This window comes from Centropristis striata, chromosome 7, assembly GCF_030273125.1.
Source record: "Centropristis striata isolate RG_2023a ecotype Rhode Island chromosome 7, C.striata_1.0, whole genome shotgun sequence".
In the NCBI taxonomy this organism is placed as follows: Eukaryota; Metazoa; Chordata; class Actinopteri; order Perciformes; family Serranidae; genus Centropristis; species Centropristis striata.
Window position 1 is genome coordinate 8,464,448 of NC_081523.1, and position 22,460 is coordinate 8,486,907.

The following is a 22,460-nucleotide window of genomic DNA, read 5'->3' on the forward strand; positions in this document are numbered from 1 at the left end:
CTTTTTCTTCAGTTTCTTGCTCGTTTTTTTAATGCCTGGTACAACTAAATGTACATTTGTTTGGACAGATATAATGATGACAACAAAAATAGCTCATAACAGTTTAATTTAAGAGCTGATATCTAGACATTTCCCATGGTTTTCTTGATTATAACAAAAATCATTATCAAGAAAACCATATTTTTTTTCCATGACTGTATATGAGCATGTTGATGTTTGGAGTTGTGTTGTGCTTTATCATTGTACTTTGTTCAACAAATGACCATAAATACAGTTAACCCTCTGGAGTCTCCAAAAGCACCAAATCATGACTTCTTCATGACGTCCAGACTAGAAAACAAAGCAGCGTGGAGCCCTACTGTAAATTTACCTCTAAAGTTCTGGCTGTAAACTCCATGAGGCCAGTTTCAGTTTGATGATGATATAACAAGTAAAACTGGAGACAAGCTCAAATATATTTAGTATGAAATGATAGAACTGGATGTAACCCTCTTATATGTTATATTTGCAACCTTTGTTCACATTTGCAACATTTAAAAGTCTTTATTGAGCATGATAGTGTTTTGAAAGTAAAAAAAAAAGATTCAAAATCACATTTTATGTTGGACTAAAGGACTACAAAAGACACAAAATGACAAAAAAAAAAGACACAAAATGACCAAATAAAGACACAAAATGAGAAGACAAAATGACCAAAAAAAACAGAAGACACAAAATGACTAAAAAGACACAAAATAACTAAAAAAAGACACAACAAAAGACACAAAATGACCAAAAAAAGACACAACATGACTAAAAAAATACACAAAATGACCAAAATTGTTACACTAAACAAGACCCAAATAAAATACAGTCACACTAGAATAAAGACCAGAGTTGGATGGCAGGATCACACACAATCACAAGATCACATTTATGTTGGTTTTTCTTTGTTTCTTTGGTTCAAAATGTTGATCCAGTAAGTCAGATTAAACATCAATTATTATCAGGTCAGGTGAGGTTGGGCTAAAAAAATAATACCAACATGGCATTTAAATATTTTTTAAGTGGTGTCTACAGGATGAAAAGGATTCAAAAATGGACAAAATAGCCCCAGACTCCATAGAGTTAAAAAAATAAAAGTATAAGCACAGGCTGGAGGTGATACTGGTAATAATAGTCTAATGTTAACACACTAAATACGATGTGAACCTCGTCCAGTCTTCCTTCTATGAAGGGTAATGATTTCCCATCATGCCTCAGGTATACTGACTCATTATCATTTCACTAATATATTCCATCCTTTCTTCCTAAAGATCTTCTGGAGACCATTGAGAAACATATTCGTCCCTGTATTTCTTAACTGCTGGCTCGCCAAAGGTGCTCTGGAGAACATGATTGTAAGTATTTTATTGGACTCTACAAACTGTGTTAAACAAAACCGTGCACACAGAACTTTTTTTTTTAAGTGCTTTGAAGGTTCATTTTCCATCCTGTTAGATCCATATCGGCGCCTCTCGGCTCATGAGTAACACCTGCTATAAGGGCTGAGTGGGTTTATGCAATTTATCCGTCTGAAGGGAATTCAATGAGCTGATACTGTGCCCTCGTACATGTATCTTTGTGAAGCTTAGAGGTTTTAGCTGCATTAGTTTGAGTAGCATTGTTTGCATGTTTACTTTGATAAATAAGACTGCCGGTTAATTAAAAAGGTAATGCAACTGTTTGCTGAGATTAACTGACGCTTGTTTGGAGAAAAGATGAGAGGGGCGAGAGATGGAGGACATTTTTACACAAATACCTAAACATTTATATGAAATAGTATCTAATACATCTCAAAAAATTAGAATAGTAATATTCTTATTTTCTGAGACACTGAGTTTTGTGTTTTCATTATCTCTAAGCCAGAATCATCAAAATTACAAGAAAAACAGGCTTGAAATACTTCACTCTTCATGTAATGAATCTATATAATATATGAGTTTCACTTGATTGACCAAAAATATAGAACTTTTTCATGATATTCTAATTTTTTGAGATGTACCTGTATGTGACCGATTATTGGTCATTAAGAATTTGATCGATCACATGGAATTTTATCAATCTGTGTAATCTTTGATTTTTAAAAGATTTTTAATTTTAATTTATTCTATGATCTACATATCAGTACTCACTGAACTGAAACACGGCCAATCCTTCAGTTCTGCAGCCGTACGTCAATAAGCCAATGAGCTAAGAATAAAGTTGGATAAAGCTACAGTTTGCAAACTGAAAGTTGCAATAACAATTATAAAACACACAGAAATACAAGAGTATTAATTTGAGCAAAAGTAGCTTACTGTATCAAACCTTGCTAGCATGGATTACTTGGTTTAGTTTGATCCAAAACTTATTTAAACACAACCTCATGCCTCTTCGGGGGCTAAAACATAAAACATTAAAACATTAAACACTAAAGTTAGTTTAACAATGAACAGGAAGTCTCTTTCCGTTCTTTCAAAATAAAAGTGTCCATTATCAAACCAGGCTTTTGCAGAGTACTGTATATACATCTGTTATTTTGCCCATGTATGCATGTTTTTATGCATACAGGAGTATGCATAAAGACATAACGATTAATCGATTAATTGATCGTTAACCTTATAAGTTGGCAGGTTTCTTCCAGACGCCCATCCCCAGCATGGTTACAGAGCTACCTATGACTCACACTCAGTTAATCTTCATTATCTCACCAGCTCCAGTTGCTGGGGGTTAGTAATGCAACTGCAAGGCTTGCAGATACTTAATATACTGTAGTCTTAATATACTGTAGTCTTATGCTGTATATGAAAATGATTAATTGGGAGACAACAGCACCTTTTTAAAACAAGAGCAGAACCAACAGTGAAGCAAGCCAAAGGAAAAAAAAAGGGGCAAGAGGAGGCAAAAGAATCAGGACAAAACACTGCAATGCAGCAGAGGAACACAAAGAGGAAGAAGCGCCTGGTGCAGAGTTCTGGTGTTGTACTATCAATATTGTTCAGGATTTACCACGGGTGCAGAGTGACTGGTACACGGATTTCAAAGCAATTAGATGACATCCAACTGGTGTAGTGTGTCTTCTCTCGCTGTGATTCAGATGAGACCACGACAGAGTAGGGAGCCTCATGCCAGAGCGTTAGTTGGGCAGATGGTGGAGTCCGGAGCCAAGCAGACCAGCACATGGAGAGGAAGCAGGGACAGTTTGGGGAGGCGGTGACAGGCAGAACATGCTAACAAGGTGCAACTGAAAATGAGTCGTGAGCTTCGAGATTTCAAGATGGAGAAGGAGAAAGCACAGCGTAGTGCTGGAAATCAGAGCTGCAACCGACTATTATGTAGATGCTGATTCATTTTGTTTTATTTTTTCAATTAATCGATCAGTTGCTTGGTCTATAAAATGTCTAAAATAGTGAAAAATGTTGATCAGTGTGTCATAGACGAGCAAAGAAACCACAAAATATTCACTTATAACAAGCTGGAATAACATCATTTTTGACTAAAACCTTAATTTAATAGTTGACAACTAATGGATTAATCTTTACAGCTCCACTATGTTCTGCTAAAGATGAGAGAATAGTAGTTGGATATAGGTTGTATGTAAAGAATGTATGATTGCGTTAATATACAGTCATGGAAAAAAATATTCGACCAGCCTTGTTTTCTTAAAAAATAGCTCATAAGAGTTTAATTTAAGAGCTGATTTCTAGACATTTTCCATGGTTTTCTTGATAATAACCAAAATCTATTTAAATCTAAAAGCTATTTTTGTTGTTATCATTATATTTGTCCAAACAAATGTACCTTTAGTTGTACCAGGCATTCAAATAAACAAGAAAGTGGAGAAAAGGGGTGGTCTGATATATTTTTCGAAGCAAAGTTAATAAATATAAAGTCGGGAACTTGCTTTTATTAGCATTTTTGACTTATGTTTTACACTTGTGTTATAATAGGTAATCCTGAATGGAAACTGTATTTCATTTTGCAGTCACTGGCATAGAAGACACAAAATGACTAAAAAGACACAAAATAACTAAAAAAAAGACTCAACAAAAGACACAAATGACCAAAAAAGACACAACAATAGACACAAAATGACTAAAAAGACACAAAATAACAAAAAGAAGACACAACAAAAGACACAAATGACCAAAAAAGACACAACAAAAGACACAAAATTGTCACACTAAACACAAATAAAATACTATATAATAGATATGGTAATTAAAATCTGGTTATCTCTTTCCCTCTGTCCAGAATGATTTCCATCGTGCCATCCAGAGGACCCACTCTGCCATGTTCAACCAGGTGTTCATCCTCATCTGCACCTTGCTGTGTCTGGTTTTCACTGGGTGAGTCTCTCTCTGTTCTCTGCTGCTTACATAAGAAGGCATCTTCAGGCCTGTTACTGACCCCACTGCAGAGTCTGTTTCCTGAACTGTGGCCCAGAAAATATTATTTCTAGCACAGTTGGTAGAGTGCACGTCTTGGACAAGGCAGATTATTTGGAGGAAGCTATTTTTGTTGCAGAAGTAGATTGTAAGCAGACAAAGCTGCACAGTTTTCGGAAAATTAAATTGACTAAATATACAGTCTATATACAACAGAAAAGCAACAAAATGTAAACACTAGGAGTTCGCTAATATTCTGAAACCAGTAGTGGTAGACTGATTAATGCCATTTTAAGACGATAGTTATTGTTGCCAATAGCTTATTCACATAATAGTATTTAATTGAGCCAACACCAGGGGAGGCCACTACAATGAAACTGTTAATTTATTTTTTATTTATGTAAGTTTACAAATTTTCATTCTCTCAGAAACAAGGAGATGCTGCCATCTACTGATAAATGCTGTTTTTTTGTGCAATAAATCTTTCTTTTTTTCATTCATAAATTGTTTTTTTAAACTGAGTTTCGCTTTTTGATAACCTTTATTTATTTAATCAAGACATTTTTAAGCATTTTTTTAAAAATAAGTGCACTGCAGGCTGAGTGCAAATCCATGTCAACAGAAAAGACTATGCATAAAATAAAAGTCTTAAATAAACATAAATAAATACTTTTTTTAAATGCAATTTTGTGTCTCATCTGTTATCATCATTATTAAATTGGCAATTAAAAAAATCCCACATCTTAGTTACTGTTGCTGTCAAAAGCAAGTAGTAAATCCAGAACTATTTAAGTTTTAAATAAATGTGAAAACAAATTATAATTGTAAGACTGACATTTGTTTTCTTGAAGTTTGAACTGTTTTGTGATTAAAAATGGTGATGAGCAACAGTAAGAAATAACCGAAAAAAGTGTTAAATTGAGTAAAAAAACTCACATTGCCGCTCTTATTCACCCATCAGTCTTAATTTCTTACGTCTCATTGATTACCACTTTTATAACACCAATTTGTTTCAGTAAAAGCTGTCACTTTAGCTGACCTTTTAGCTCTTTAACAGCCTCTGTGTGCCTTGGCCAGCACCCAGCACCCATCTCCTCCACTCCACTCTGTCCTCATTTCCCTCCGCCTCAGGCTTTCATTAAATCTCCAACTTATCATTGGAAAAAAACACACACAAATGAATTAAGGCAAGCCGGGGAGGTAGAACCGACAGAGCAATCAATAGCGTCACTTTAAATGACGTACTGATCCGGAGCCTAAGCTGTATTTACTCCTGCTGCCCTTTGATCTTGGGCAAATTGGATTTGATATCCAGTCCACGGGGCTGAAACACAATACTGCAGAGATTAACCCAGTAAGGTTACATATTTTAATTATCTTTACCCGGAGGAGATGTATAATTCCTCTTCTTTCTGCAGAGCTTGTGGGATCCAGCATCTAGAGAGAGCCGGGAAGCACCTGACCCTGTTTGACTCGTTTTATTTCTGCATCGTCACCTTCTCCACCGTGGGCTACGGGGATGTGACACCTCAGATTTGGCCCTCCCAGCTGCTGGTGGTCATTCTCATCTGTGTCGCCCTCGTGGTGCTTCCACTGCAGGTAACAGCTGCAGGAAAATCCTGTGTTTTCGGTAACGCTTTATATTAAGGTCCTTGTAATAACCATTAATTAAAAAGTAATAAGGCCCTTGTAAGAATAGAAGAATAGAGTAGGGGTGTGCATTGGCACTTCCCTCACAATTCGATTCGATTACGATTCACCAGGTAATGATTCGATTCAATTGGATTCTACGATGCATTGCGATGCATCACAATTATACTGCACACAACAAGGGACATTTTTCGTCAGTCATGAATACAAGCAGACAAGCAGTCAGATAGGCCTAATAACAATAGATTTTATTGGCTATATTTTGAAAAGATGGCAAAATGAATCTCCTGCCTGAGTTCATCTAAAAGTAAGGAAAGAGAAATGCCTCCTCCTGCCATAAAAAAGGAACCTGCTGAGGTGAAATTTACATTAGCTAAATGTCTACCCCTTGTCCCTGAGCTAGGGAGGACGTTAGCGCTATCCCAACTAGCTAGCTATCGCTAGTTTTCATGATGCAAAAATGTAACGTTAACGAGTCGACTTTAAATAGGCAAATACAATGGTAATTACCTATCAATAGTACTTTCTATAAAAACGTAAATGTTAAGTCCTGTTAAATACTACCACATACTTCAGTCACAACATATCAAAACAGCTTGTCCCACTAGCTTACCTGTGCTGCACATCAACACATGGCTCATTTGAATATTCAAATGAGCCATGTGTTGATGCGCACCAGTCTCGAAGGATGGAGAGTGGGTCGGGTTATCGTTGTGTTTACTGGAACTTTGACAGGGGCGCAAAGGCCACCTTGGCCGTAAATTGAACATTTTTTCACAGGGCATCAAGGCCATCTTGAAATTCCCACCCTGTCCCCCACAACTTTCCACTGGAGGACAGGAAATAAACATAATCGATTATGGCATTTTTTTTTGCCGCATCGATGCTGAATCGTGCATGTCCCGCATTGCGATGCATCGCTGAATCGATTATTGTTGACACCACTAAATAGAATAGAATAGAATAGAATATATCTTTATTATCTGTTCAACAGAGCAGAAATTTGTCTTTCGACACGGCTATAAAAATTCATGCAAAACACACAACACAGATAAAACAACACTTCAGTAAAAACACAACATCAATAAAAAGAATGACGTGGGGTACAGTGTTACCGGCCACTATTTAGTATAGCGACTGCAGATGGTAGAAATGACTTTTTATAAATGTTTTTATGGGCCAGTGGTCCTTACAAGATGCTAATTAACATTATTGTGTTTTTATAAGCTTATATAAGTGTTAATAATGGCATTACAAACACCCATGACCCACCCATTATGTCTTTGCCATGCCTTTATTAATCTTGTTTTGTTTGCTTATTGATATTAAAATATACTTTATTGCTCATCTATTATAAGTTAACTATAAGTTAACTATGCTTTTTGCAACTACCAGATCTAAAGCGAGAACAATGCCTTATTACTTGTTAATTAATGCTTATTAAGGACCTTATTATAAAGCGTTACCGTGTTTTCTCCCAAAGTGCAGTAAGGGGTTTAAAACTTTGGTAAACTATTTTATCATCGTGAATTCTTGTGATGTTCTGTATCTAGTGATGGCCTTTGAGGGGTTGGGGGGTTATCAAATATTAAATGACATTTTCTTGCAGCTATCACAGGCTACAGCAAATAAAAATTGCATAAAGTGCTTACTCCTTTGACATTTTCGGCTGCAGGAAAAGTCTGCAAACCTCACTTAAAATTCAAGCCGAGTCATGCTGGCTCTCAGTGGCTGCATGATAAATCAACCTATTCGCTGCGTTATTTATTCTTTAAACACCACAAACATGTTCATCACTTCAAACGTTCCGGGTGAGAAACAGAAACGGAGCGCTGCCGGCAAACGTCTGCATCAGCAGGTTTCACTTCAGCGCTTTCACCTTTTATGTCAAGCAAATTTAATCTTTCTCGCTCTCCTGTTATCGATTTCATTCTTGTTGCACCTGACATCACGTCGATGTTGTTGTCATTGTGTCAGTTTGAAGAACTGGCGTACCTTTGGATGGAGAGCCAGAAGTTAGGAGGGAACTACAGCCGCCACCGGGCGCAGACGGAGAAGCATGTGGTGCTGTGTGTCAGCTCGCTGAAGATCGACCTGCTGATGGATTTCCTTAATGAGTTCTACGCTCATCCAAGACTACAGGTACCAAAACACAACAGTTTGGAGTAGGGGTGTGCCATATCGTATCGTTCACAATAATATCTGTATTTTTTTTTTATGGTTAAAAAAAAAATGCATATCATGATATTGGAAACATTCCTACTTCTTTTTTTTGACTTGTGTTTTACACTTGTGTTATAATAGGTAATCCTGAATGGAAACTGTATTTAATTTTGTCACTGGCATAGAAGACACAAAATGACTAAAAAGACACAAAATAACAAAAAAAAAAGACACAACAATAGACACAAAATGACCAAAAAAGACACAAAATGACTAAAAAAATACACAACAAAAGACACAAAATGACCAAAAAAGACACAAAATGACTAAAAAAAGACACAAAATGACCAAAAAAGACACAAAATGACTAAAAAAATACACAAAATGACCAAAGTTGTTCACAGTAATATCTGTATTTTTTTTTATGGTTAAAAAAAATGCATATCATGATATTGGAAACATTCCTACTTCTTTTTTTTTTTTTTTTTTTATTTGTTTATTAAAGTTTTTTCACAATAAAACACAGACATACAGGAACACTCAGAACAGAATCCCCACCCCAGAAAGCGAAAACAAATATATAGATAGATAAACAACAATAATAATAATGATCAATAGATGACTCAATCTGAGACAGTATAAGTTAAGTATGTTGTAAAAGAGGACGTCTATAAACATAAAAAAGGAGAGAATTTTACAGGAAAACAAAACAAAAAAAACAAACAAAAAACATTAGACAGTACATACTGAAGAGTATTTAAGCGGGTTGTCATCTTAGCACAATGAAATCTGTGGTTGTCCTAATTAACTTGAGTCATGCAGCTCTGATTTCTCTTCCACATATTTCAGAAAAGGTTGCCAAATCTTATTGAATTTGCCAGCTGAACCTCTAAGTGTGTGTTTTATTTTTTCCGACTTTTCTCTGCTTCATTCTGGGACTTCAAGAGAGAAAATAACACTTTTCAGTCACCAACATTTATGTAAACTTATTAACTCTATGCTTATGTATAATGACACTGTGTCAATTAACGTAATATGGGTATACTACGTGCCTGATTTATTTACGTTGTTTATAGTCATTAATTATATTATTATTGGGGTATCGATACTTGAAATGAGTAACGTATCTGGATGCAACGTTTTAGTATCGATACTTTTTTGAGTATCGATACTTTTGACAACCCTAGTTTGGAGTCAGTGTAGATACCACACATTAAAAATCAAGGCTGTTTTTTGCCCTCAGTAGAGGAATGGTTATAGACAAGTTCCTTAGTTTATATAGCACATTGAAAAGAACAGGCAGCCAAAGTGCTCTCCAGGCGGAGCAGATGTGTTAGGATCCAACCCAACACACATTTGCACATTTAAGGAAATAAAAGGCCAGTAAAAGGCAATAAAACATAATGAAATACAATAAAACACTAATAAAGAGAAGGCAAGACTGCATTAGCATCCTGTTCATGTGACAAGCAGGAGGATTATCACTTTAGATTTTTGTGTCGATGTACTAATTTCATTCGAATTTGTACTATTTAAGTTTTATTCATATTAGTTTTTCTTATTATTTCCGTAGAATAAATGTAGGTTATGCAGGATAGGTGCATGGAGGGGATTTTCCAAAATTACTGCCACTTTTTTTAAGGTCTAAAGAGGCAATCACATTTAAAGTAACACATTAAAATAAATAAAACAATAATAGAGAGATGGCAAGACTGTATGAGCATTCTGTTAATGTGATAAGCAGGAGGATTATGACTATAGATTTATGTTTAATGTAGTAATTGTGCTCCAATTTGTACTATATAACATTATTTTTTGCATCTCTGTAGAACAAATACAGGTAATGCAGGATAGATGCATGGAGGAGATTTTCCAAAATTACTGCCAATTTTTTGTAGAATTTTAGGTCTAAAGAGGCAATAGCATTTAAAGTAACACATTAAATTAAATAAAACAATAATAGAGAGATGGCAAGACGGCATTAGCATTCGGTTAATGTGATAAGCAGGAGGATTATGACTATTTATGCTTAATGTACTAATTATGCTCCAATTTTTACTTTGTAACAAAGTTTATTTTTTGCATCTCTGTAGGTAATGCAGGATTGATGCACGGAGATTTTCCCAAATTACTGCTACTTTTTTGAGGCTAAAAACATTTAAAGTAACACGCTTAACCTGCATATATGTTCGATAATACTTGCAACATGATTCAGTTTAATGCATTAATGTCCTTTGATTTGCAGGACTACTATGTGGTGATCCTGTGTCCAACGGACATAGACATTCAGGTTCGCCGTATCCTCCAAATCCCTCTGTGGTCCCAGAGGGTCATCTACCTACAAGGATCTGCCCTTAAAGACCAGGACCTGATGAGGGCTAAGTGAGTGAAAGCAATCATAATCAAAGAAATACAAACACAAATATATGCATGCTGTTGCTTCCAGGTTGCAATAACCCTCTAAAATCTTGGGCTATTATGTCCATTAAAAATCTGTTAAAAAATCTTCACCATGCCATGTTGGTATCCGTTTTTCCAGCGTTACCTCACCTATATGTCCTGATAATTAATTTTTAACTTTGACTTACTTGATCAAAATTTTTAACCCAAAAGAAACAAAGGAAAACATAAAATCTGATCTTGAAAATTATGTTTCACACACACACACACACACACTCACAGAAATGTTGCAACAGGTTGCAAATATTACATGTAACAGGCAAAATGAGGATAATATGTAGTTCTATATTTTTATACAAAATATATTTGACATTATCTCCGGTTTGACTTGGCCGAATATCATCAAAAAAAAATCTGGTATGGAGTTTCAAGCCAGAACTTTAGAGAGAAGCTGATGGCAAGACTCAACGTTGCTTCATTTTCATGTCTTTACATCATGAAGAAGTAATATGCAGGTTGTTTCATGGACTCTAGAGGGTTAAAGCAACTTTCTGTCAACTCTGAGTCGCTGCCCACACTAAATTTAACAAATCCAATCTTAATGTAAGGGTACGTGAAGCCAGGCCCTGTGTTAATATCTGGTGAAGTCGGTCATTAAACGTGCATGTTCTGTCCTTGAAAAGTTTTAGTACAAGTCTAGCGCATAATCTATATTTTATTCATTTTAGGTTTTGGATGAGAATCTCTGAATCACTTAAAATGTAAAGTTGAAGTCCTCCTCTGGCAAATCAGAGTCCTTGAAATACATTTAGAACATGAGGTACTTACAAGTCCACTTGGCTGCCCTCTGCTTGCACATCAGTGTAATGGGATTTCACTGTACATTTATCATCTGCACACATCAAAGAATACATACGATAACGAAGGGAACTTCAGTGGATCACATCAGAATATGTTTGACATGCTATTTTTAATCTCTGACCCATATATAAGATGTTGCAGCTGCAGTGTGCCATTCATGGTTTCATTGTTGCTTCAGGGGATTTTTTTTTTGATGTGACACCAGAGAAATGGGGTCTAACTACATCTGACTGGCACATGATAGGGTGAAATCAAAATCAGAAATCGGTCGAGGACATAGACTGTATAAATAATGGATAATAATAATGGTCTGTGGCAGACCATATTTGGACTGTGGAGGAGCGAGAGGGATCTGATCACTGACTACAGCCTCTCTACACCTCAACCTGACTGAGAGAAATCGCTGCTAATTCATGTTAGCATTAACTGGAGTATCGACTGGGATGTTGGTTTTGGCTAGCAAAAAATAAAAACAAAATGTACGTTAAGAAAAATGAACAGCGACTCCTTGGAGTGTCTGTTAGTCCAACCAAACGCTGAACAAAGACATTTTTTATGAACAAAACGTTCAAATAAACTGTCATTGAGTGAAAATACAGTGAAAGGGTCAAAGTTATGAGACCAAATTGGTAAACATCCTTTTTTCTATAAATATATAACTTTATTGACACGTTGCCGTGGATACGCATTGTTCTTCTTCTCTCCTGATGACGGCTCGTCTTGTTAGTGAACTGTCAATCAAAGGTAGCCACGCCCCAAATCAAACGTTTCTAAATGGGGCCATTATTAGGACTATTAACATCAAAATGTCTTGAAGAAGATGTTTTACTAGCGATTGAGACCATAGTGTTGTCCTAAAAAAAAAAATCTTAGGTAATAAATCGAGTGAGAAGTTTTCTCATTTTGTATTGAAATGAATGGACTGAAATGCTTTTGCAGCCACTGTCAGCGCCCCCTGTTGGAATTTTTGCTCGAATGCAGCTTAAGGCACTTCCTGGTTTGCCTCCCTGCTCAGACCCGGAGGTTGCTGCTTGGTCCAGGAGCCCATGCTTCATTTTTTCCAAGACCCGATCTCCAATGTACAAAGTAGTGCAGGTGATTTGGCTCCGTGGCAATTTCATGCACTGATATTTAATAGATAAAATCACCCATCCTGGTAAGCCTTATAGACACATAAACCCTGCTGTGCTGAAAGACTTTCTTGCAATCATTTCATATCGCAGTTCTCTTCAAGTTCACAGAACATGTGAGTCACAAACGAATGATCTCTGCTACAACTCTAATGTCAAAAAACAGCAGATTGTTTTCATGCCACAATGCAGCTTTTAACCTTTTCCAGCTATTGCCACAGGACATGAGAAGTCATCCCTGCGTAGCTTTCTTTAAGGCATTGATCCCCCTTGAATAATGAATTTCACGTCTCATTGGATTTCCTCTCCGCAGTCACTAACCCGTGAACCTTCCTGTCTGCGTCTCTCTCTGTCTCTGCTCAGGATGGACGACGCCGAGGCCTGCTTCATCCTCAGCAGCAGGAACGAGGTCGACCGAACCGCTGCTGTAAGTCTCCATTTCCAGTACAAACCCTCTCACGATAACAATAATTCAAATGGAGCAATTTCCCTTTCATACTCTACTTCCCTTATAAATTAGCCGAGAGAGTTCGAGATATTCAGATGGTGTAGTGATTCTATTGGACCTGCCGTTGACTATTGGGAGCCCGTAAAGTCGCTGAGGCAAACTTTATGGTCCATAAAATCCAGATTGCATTAACAAATGATTCACTGGATGAGTAAAACAAACCATTTCTGGTCCCACAGGATCACCAGACTATTTTGAGGGCTTGGGCTGCGAAGGATTTTGCTCCAAATTGCCCTCTCTACGTACAGATTCTCAAACCAGAAAATAAATTCCACGTCAAGTTTGCAGGTAAGTGTGGAAAGCCTTCCTACCTACAGAAATGCAGATATTTTACACATACACTACCGGTCAAAAGTTTTAGACATCCCCAATTTTTCCATTTTTTTATTGAAATTCAAGCAGTTCACGTCAAATGAACAGCTTGAAAGGGTACAGAGGTAAGTGGTGAACTGCCAGAGGTAAATAAAAAAAGGTAAGGTTAACAAAAACTGAAAAATAATGTACATTTCAGAATTATACAAGTAGGCCTTTTTTCAGGGAACAAGAAATGGGTTAACAACTTAACTCTATGGAGTCTTGGGCTATTTTTTAATTATTTTCATGTCTTTGTAAGTCATTTTGTGACTTTTAGTGTCTTTTTTTGGTCATTTTGTGTCTTTTTTTAGTCCTTTAGTCCAACATAAAATGTGATTTTGAATCTTTTTTTTACTTTCAAAACACTATCATGCTCAATAAAGAATTTTAAATGTTGCAAATGTGCATTCATTTCAGAGTACACTGAGACATTAAACTGCATCATTTTCAATTAAATTCTGGAAAAGTTGGTGTGTTCTAAAACTTTTGACCAGTAGTGTACATTTCTAAGTCTAACACACTAAATGATTGCACTGTATCCATTTCAATCAGATCACGTTGTATGCGAAGAGGAGTTCAAGTATGCCATGTTGGCGCTGAACTGCGTGTGTCCCGCCACGTCTACCTTAGTCACACTCCTGGTTCACACCTCCAGAGGACAGTGAGTACACACTAGTATTTTACAGAAAAAGCAATTACCATCAGCATTTATGGGCTGACAGTAAAAGCCACAGACAATATGTCCTTTTATTACCGGATGAGTTATCGTTATTGTCCTGCACCTTTCTCACCGAAGTCATAAACCAAACATGTGCTGCTGCACTCGAGGTGATTTTAAAGTTATCAGACATAAGAAAGTGCTCTTACAGCCAAAGTGATCTAATTTGGTTTCTTTTAACTGAGACAGGAAATACCTGCCTTTTCTTGCCAAGAGTTAGGTGTGAAGATCAATACCACTCAAATCTGTCCATTAGATATGAAGCAACAGTTAGCTTAGCTTAGCATAAAGACTGGAGACAGGGGGAAGAGCTAGCCTAGCTCCCTAACTAAATTTTCCTACTGTGATTTTTTTTCTTGAACGGATTAAACAGTCAAGATATTTCATGTTAAATGATGAACATTAAGCTGATTTTATTACCTTATGATAGAGACAGGCTGTTTCTCCCGTTTCCTGTCTTAACGCTAAGCTAATCTGAGTGCTATTAATATATCAACTAACTCAAAGAGACACAGAAGTCAGACAAGAAGTTTATCTCCCAAAATGTTGAATTACTCTTTCTTCTTTTAGAGTTTTTCACTTATCAGCAGGGTGGGGAGGGTTACTTCAAAAATCTATTCCAATAAAAATTAAATAGTCAGTAACCTAATTCAAGAATCATATTATGAAAGTCACATCATTTAATTACTTTCTGTTACTTTTTGATTACCTTGAAACCAAACATGCAAATTGGATGATTTCTTCAATGATGATAGTATTTTCACAGCTGGAAGGCATAACTTCCAAAATTACAAAATAATGACGTTTTGCCTTTTCCCTTCTTTTGTTTTTCACCCAGTGAGGCCGTCATTGTTTCCACAAACATTAGATGCAATGATAATAAATTGGCAAAAGTTTCACTCAATACCAGAGTGGGTTTGTGCTGTGTGACTTTAACAGTGTTTTAATGTGTGCACATGTTCATGTATATCAGGGATGGGCAACTTAAATGCTGCAGGGGGCCACAATTTTTCATGGACACTACCACAGGGCCACATATAGGACCGTGCACTTAATCAGATATGATGAAACTGTAATTTTAAATATAACTTAAATATACGATATAGACAAGATATAAATATAACTTAACATATTTCATGCTCAAATGCATGTATAACAGTATAAATAGGAAAACAAAAGTTTTGATGCAAATAAAAAATAACCGCTTACTGTGATTTTTTTTTTCAGTGCAAGAACAGCAGACCAACATTAATTGCAAGAAGTAATTTTGTGCATGTTTACACTGCACTTTCAAGATTTCATGTTCAAATGCATGTAGTTGTACTGAGGGCCACTTCAAGTGAGGGTGCGGGCCGTATGTGGCCCCCGGGCCTCCAGTTGCCCATCCCTGATGTATTTCGTAGTATATGTAGTATATTGGTCTTTATTTCGTGCTAATAATCCCCATTTTTTTCTAAATGTATAAGCAACATGATTACACTTTTTTTCTGGAACTTTAACAGAATACAGATTCCAGGGTTTTTTTCCCTCTATCATAATTACGTAACACCTTTTTATGTATTCTGTTCGTCCCTCCAAGCCTGGTTATCAGGCAAACTCAATTTGAGATTACAGCTTTGTTGAAATGTCATCTAAGCTACGGCGTGACCCGAGATAACTTTTTAGGGCTTGATATGTTTTTAAACAATAGCGAAAAGAGCTTCACTTCCTCTCTCTTTATCTTTCACCTTTTTCAGACTTTTGTCACTTATCCAAACTTGATATCTGGCTCTGTCTGTTGGGATTTAACAACCATTGACATTATTTCTGCTTACAGAGCACCTCAGCCTCCAAGAAATACTTTTATTAAGTAAACTTCTCATCATTCTAACGTTGAGTGCTCTGTTTAATGTTTAATATCCCTTTATGTCATTATTCATGTGGACAGATTCAATCCCATTTGATGATTAATATCGGAGAAAGTAGGCTGGAACTGCTGCAGTAGAGTTTGTACAGTTACACAGACTGTCCCTGGTTTTTGTCTCTGCAGTGCTCCCTGCTGTGCAGTCACCACTGCAGAAACTTGTCATTGTCGAGTCAGTAAACATTACCCTGGTTGTGGTTAGGCTATAAATCTGGCTGTGTTTTTCATATTCCATGCAAGGTGAGCGCTCAATCTTCAATGCTGTCCGCAGCAGAGACGCGGCACATCCATTTTAATTTCCGTTGTGGGACTTGCACTGGCCTGGGGCTGTGAAGGTGACAGTACTGGGAATAGACTTCTTTTTGGCAGGTGTTAATTTAAACACATTGATTAAAAGTTATCAAGGACATGAACTGACTAAATAAAATCATCTCGGAGCCTCTCGTTTGTCCATAACTGACTAGAATTTAGGAGGTTGGGGAGTAAAAGGTTGTGAAAGGTCAGACAGATTTATGAGTCTATGTTGAGTTGCATATCAAGTCAGAAATGATTAAAAGGTGCATCCTTTCATGAATTGAAATGGCTTTTTGAGCCATCACTTTTTCCCTCTGACATTTAATTCAAATGGAAAAAAAACTTTTTTTTTTCAAGGCTGCTGTCTGAAACTTCTTGCTGTCTTTTAAAAGGATATTTTGGATTTTTTCTTTTCTTCTTTTGGTTGTCTGAGGTACTTAACTGCAGTAGGTGGCGGTCAGCACACTCCACAGAAGCTAAGCAATGTTCTGCTCTAGACAGAAAAAAGCAAGAAAAACTGTTTGTTTCACCTATAAAAGGCCCACCTAAAAAATAAATCTGTCAGTTTAAGTGTATGCTCTATATCCATAAGAAAGCCCTGTTTAAGTTTCCACAAGGAGAACTGAAGGTGTTCTATATTCTTGTCAAAACCACCAGACTCTAATGGAAAAACAGTAATTTTACCTTGCAGAACACAACATTTGCTGGTCTGCCTTAGTTTGTCTGTGTAATTGTGTGACTTTGGTGAACTCCAACTAACTCTTTATAACACAGAAGTCACACAATAGCAGTGGTGGAAAAAGTATTCAGATCCCTTACTTGAGTAAAAGTACTGATACCACACTGTTAAATGACTCCATTACAAGTAAAAGTCCTGCATTCAAAACTTACTTAAGTAAAAGTACAAAAGTATCAGCATGAAAATGTTCTTAAATTATCAAAAGTAAAAGTACTCGTTATGCAGAATGGACCAACTCAGTCCCACTCACTTTTATTTTCTCAAGATTAAAGGTCATTTAAACTACTTAATATACTGTTTTGAGGTTTAGTTTAAAAACGTTTCTAATCACTTTAAATTGATCATGTTTTTTATGTTAAATTTCGACCTGAAAAGTAACTAAAGCTGTCAGCTAAATGCAGTGGACTAAAAGGTACGATATTTACCTATAAAATTTAGTGTAAAGTACAAAGTAAATTGTAAAAGTAAAGTTATAAAGTTACATAAAATGGAAATACTCAAGTCAAGTACAAGTACCTCAAAATTGTACTTAAGTACTAGCCTGGCTAACACCAGACCAAATCTCATTGGAGATTAGGTCTGGACACCTTCAATGCATTTCTCCGTAGAGGAGGTGTGGTTTACGATCCTCCGGAGCCGTTTATTGGACGCTTAGAATGTCTATCAAAGCGTCTGTAGGTAGCTCTTAGCCAATCAGATCAGTTATACCAGATGACGTAGTAGAGCAACAGAGATGGATGTTTGTTGTGTGTGTGTCTGTGAGAGAGTGTTGCTGCTGCTTTGCTTCTCCAGTTCTCGCTTTCTGCAAGATTATTTATTTTCACGCTTTATTCCCCCTCATGTCATTCAGCCACACACATCCACTGATTTTATGGGCAATAAACAAGCTGCTGGGGGTCTCTGGGGGCTCCGCTGTCCCCCGATTCGGAGCGAGATCACCGGCGGTGACCGGCGGTCTCACCGGCTCGGCGCAACGAGCCGCAGAAACCGCCCGTGCGGCGCTAATAGCCCCGCTACCGGTGATCTCGCTACCAGCCGGGGGACAGCGGAGCTGCCGAGAGACCTTTCGCCTTTCAACTTTCGCTCTAAACTATTTAAAACACCATCTACAGCTAAAGAGAGTTTCGCGTCCGCAGCAGCCATGTTGGATCCGGAAAACTACAAGCTTCCAAGTGCCGAGTAGTACGCGTCATCGTCTCACCGTCCCTCCCCGCTCTGTGATTGGATCCCTAAAACAGGGCTAAGATAATCGCCTCGTTTCCAGACTGCCTGGAGGTTCGAAATCAAATTCGAGCGCGCAAGGCAGTCTGGGTATACCCAGGCTACTTAAGTACAGTACTTGAGTAAATGTACTTTGTTACATTTAACCACTGCCCAATAGCACAAATAACTAACTAAAACTAAAACTAAAATTACAGTAAAAATGTCCTTTGTTTTCGTCTTTGTCAACTTTTTTCATACGTAAACTTTTTAGTGGATATGAAATCTATTTCATCTGTCTGGTTTTATGACTTAATAAACTTATTGTGGCCGAGATGGATAAGACAAAAGAAATAAAGGCAACATTTATTGTGACTTTTTTGAATCTCACGCCCAACAAATACCCCATTACAAAAACACTAAAACCAACACTAAAACTAATAAAAAGCATTTTCCAAAAAATAAAAACTAATTAAAACTAGCAAGCTCACTCTAAAACCGAATTAAAACTAACTGATTTTGAAAACACAATATCACAACGAAATTAAAACTAATGAAAAATCCTAAACTATTATAACCTTGGTCTGAAGCGAGGTAAAGCCCTGAGAATATTCTAAATATAGCCTACACCTAACTCATGTTGACACACACACATCTTGCTGCTAACTATTCTTATGATGCTGTTGCAGGGAGGGGCAGCTGTCACCGGAGCAGTGGCAGAGGATGTATGGACGCTGCTCTGGAAACGAGGTCTACCACATCCGTCTGTGTGACAGCAAGTTTTTTGGCGAGTACGATGGGAAGAGCTTCACCTACGCCTCCTTCCATGCCCATAAGAAGTTAGTAAAGTCTTCTATACTGACCTACAAAGCCTAACTGCAGTAACTACATTTTTGGTAAAAAAAAAAAAAAATGTAGTTATAACTTAAAACTCCTTGATGTTTGTTTTATCTTGTGAGAAAGTTTTAGATTTGAATTTTGCTTTATTTCAGAGAAATAATTATATAAAAACAACAAAATCCAACTCAAAATCAAGCAGTAATTGCACTTACCACAGTCTGCTTTGGATATATGGTATACTAATCTAAACATAAAAACAATAGAAATTATAAGTTTATTTGAAAGGGAAATTATTATCTGGATAGTGATGAAGTGAAAAACTAAACTGAACTGAACTGAAAAGACTAAAATATAACATTTCTTTATCATGTTAAGTCTAAAATACCCAAATCTTTGAGCAGAAACACTTTTAAATACTCTTATAACAAATAAATTTGAAAATGTTTATTCACTGAAAACTAAATTTTAAAGCTGAAAGAAGACAACAACATTGTAGTTACTGCATTATGATTAGAACCTTTTACAGAAAAATCAGAGTGCAGTAACTGGGGTCAAAGGTCAAATAAATCATCATGATTTTTGAGCATAAACAAACAAACAAACAAAAACAACAAAACACAGTGAACGCCCCACATACTATTGGTCATTTATGCAATATAAAATGCACAACAACAGTAATAGGCAGAAATTCAATCAGGTAGTACCTCTAAATTAGTGAAAAAGGAAATAAAAGGTTGCCATTTGTGAAAAAAATGTAAAAAAAAACAACTTCCTCCTAATGGATATTTAATTTTCTCAAGCCTTAATTTAAAAAAAAGTGTCTTTAAGCCACCGGCACATAGAAGGATATTTAGCAGACTTCCAATGTAACAACAATAAACGTCTCACAAGTAAGGATGTGAAAGCTATAATATCCTTTTGTATAAAGTTTAGCGCAAGTGAGGGGTTATCAGTTTTACCTTTTGCGTAGTTACTGCAGTTAGGCTTTTTAGGGCAGTAAACACTATAATCATGACATTTTATCTCATTAGCGCCTCTGGGATGCTCAAGATTTTGAGCTGAAGTCCATTTTAAACTTGGCATCTCTCCCAGATATGGTGTTTGCTTGATTGGAGTGAAGCGGGAGGACAACAAGAGCATCCTGCTGAACCCCGGCCCCCGCCACATCATGGCCTCCACGGACACCTGCTACTACATCAACATCACCAAGGAGGAGAACTCGGCTTTCATCTTCAAACAGGAGGAGAAGCACAACACCGGCCTGCCTGTCACTGGCCTCTATGACGCGCCCTCCAGGCTGCCCGTGCACAGCATCATCGCCAGCATGGGTGAGAGTGAGAGCCAGAGGCAGACATAAAAGAGATTCAGATGTTGGTGAAGACAGGAGGAAAGAAAGGAAAGTTGAATATCATGATTTAGTCTGCAGACAGTGTTAGGTTTGAAAGGGTTGCCGTGTACGAAGAGAAAATGGATGCTTTGTTGTTGTTTATTTACTCACACTGAACATTTCTGAGTGGTGGCTGCCTTGGTGACGCTGTATGCTTTCGCTGACTGTTATGCATGAGTTTTTTCTTACATGCCTTTTTACTTTCTTGGCTGACATTATTGCGTTGTGCTTTTTCTTTGACCTGTGAAAGTTGATCAGGCCACTGCATATGGTAAGTTTGTGCATGATGCATCACTTTATCATATTTACTTATATACATATATACTTATTTACTAGTCCTGTAATAAAAGGAGTACAGATTTTACTATTCATAATATGTTACACACTGTACAAGACACAGTTATTTAAAATTATAAGATAAAAAATACATTTTATATAAAGAAAATGATACGTATTGTGCATATATCATGTATCTGATATATGTTTTTAACAAACATAATCATGTATGGTATATACCTGATGATGTGTTGTACATATATAATCATTTATACCATGGTCTGGGTGATTACTTCATTCTGATTGGCTGCAAGATTTCCATTGATTCCTGACAATCGACACGTATTTGCAGTTAAACTGTCTGTTCAAGATTTTAATTAAAGCGTGGGCTGGTAGTACCGAAGGGAACAGGGGCGCAGTCAAATCTTCTGTTTACAATTTACCACAATTATCTCCAACACTGAGTGAAGTACTTCAATATTTCATCCTCTGAACACTGCTGAATAGAGACTGCAACACAGAAATACACTTCCCCTCTGGACTTACAGATAAATACTTGCACTGCAAAAAAAAGAAAAGTTAGGTGAACTCAACATTTCAAGGCAACAAACTACAATACATTTTTAAGTTGGACAATTAAACTAAATATTTTAAGTTTTGTTTTTGAGTTTGCTCAACTCTGAATTTCTCTGGCACGATTGTAACGCCGCTATGAAATGTCAGCTAATGTTGTGACCACAATTTTGAGTTAGCATTGATACGCTAATGGCTACTCTTGTAGCTGTAACAAGCAGCGCCGCTAGCGTCAGTTAGCCGCTAGCATCAGTTAGCCGCTACCTTTCGCTAATGACTGAATTTCACAACAAAGAAATAAGAGTTAGCAGAACTATTGTCCCTTGTTTTGAACCCCAACTTAAAGATATAAGTAACAACAACTCACAAACTTGTTTTTGAGCTGACAACTGGCTTCCTTTGTTGTGCTAACTTTTTATTTTATTTTATTGCCCTAAATGTCAATAATTTATATTTCCAAGTTTTACCAACTTAAATCACTGTTTTAAGCCAAAAAATACAAGTTGGCTTTTTTGCAGTGTGGTAACACTTTACAATAACCAACTGAGTGATCTTTATAGATGGTTTATAAACCAATTATTAGCCATTTACAACGTGCTATACATATTTAATCTTTAAATGTTTTCAACCAATTTCTTAAAGGTATATGAATCATTTCAAAATAATTTACATACTTAATATGGTGTTAAAAATGTTAAAATGAGTGCAACTAAAACTATTAATAAACTATTAATTATAATTTAATTGTTTGTTAATGGTAAAGTAACTATAAACTTAAATTAATATACCATCTATTTGCCATTTATAAATGATGTAGTTAGTTAAACATTAATAAATGATGTATTTACCATTCTAAATGACCTATATATGGTTTATAAATTATGTTTAAACATGTTTACCATTCATAAATGATGGTTATTGTAAAGTGTTACCAAATACTTTTAAATGTGCTTTACATAAGTGATCGTCACACTTTGAAACTATATTTACATTTTCTCAGCCATAAGCAATTATATTTATTAAGAGTCTTTCTAGCATGAAATTTGTTTTCTGTCTCATAGCACTAGCCTAGAAAT

At 36.4% G+C, this 22,460-nt stretch overlaps 1 protein-coding gene across 16 annotated transcripts in view; it reads left to right on the forward strand.

Annotated features, from left to right (window-relative positions):
- Nucleotides 1-22,460, forward strand: part of kcnt1b (potassium sodium-activated channel subfamily T member 1b) — a 116,536-nt gene that overhangs the window by 67,514 nt on the left and 26,562 nt on the right. For 11 of the 16 annotated variants that reach the window (XM_059337672.1, XM_059337676.1, XM_059337679.1 and 8 more), the window contains 11 exons: nucleotides 1,296-1,379; nucleotides 4,255-4,349; nucleotides 5,807-5,987; nucleotides 8,016-8,180; nucleotides 10,447-10,583; nucleotides 12,956-13,019; nucleotides 13,280-13,388; nucleotides 14,007-14,115; nucleotides 18,998-19,147; nucleotides 20,241-20,476; nucleotides 20,786-20,806. In XM_059337672.1, the coding sequence (XP_059193655.1) occupies nucleotides 1,296-1,379; nucleotides 4,255-4,349; nucleotides 5,807-5,987; nucleotides 8,016-8,180; nucleotides 10,447-10,583; nucleotides 12,956-13,019; nucleotides 13,280-13,388; nucleotides 14,007-14,115; nucleotides 18,998-19,147; nucleotides 20,241-20,476; nucleotides 20,786-20,806 (1,351 nt within the window). The remainder of the gene's footprint in view (nucleotides 1-1,295; nucleotides 1,380-4,254; nucleotides 4,350-5,806; nucleotides 5,988-8,015; nucleotides 8,181-10,446; nucleotides 10,584-12,955; nucleotides 13,020-13,279; nucleotides 13,389-14,006; nucleotides 14,116-18,997; nucleotides 19,148-20,240; nucleotides 20,477-20,785; nucleotides 20,807-22,460) is intronic. The other 5 variants (XM_059337673.1, XM_059337678.1, XM_059337682.1 and 2 more) reach the window with 1 other exon arrangement.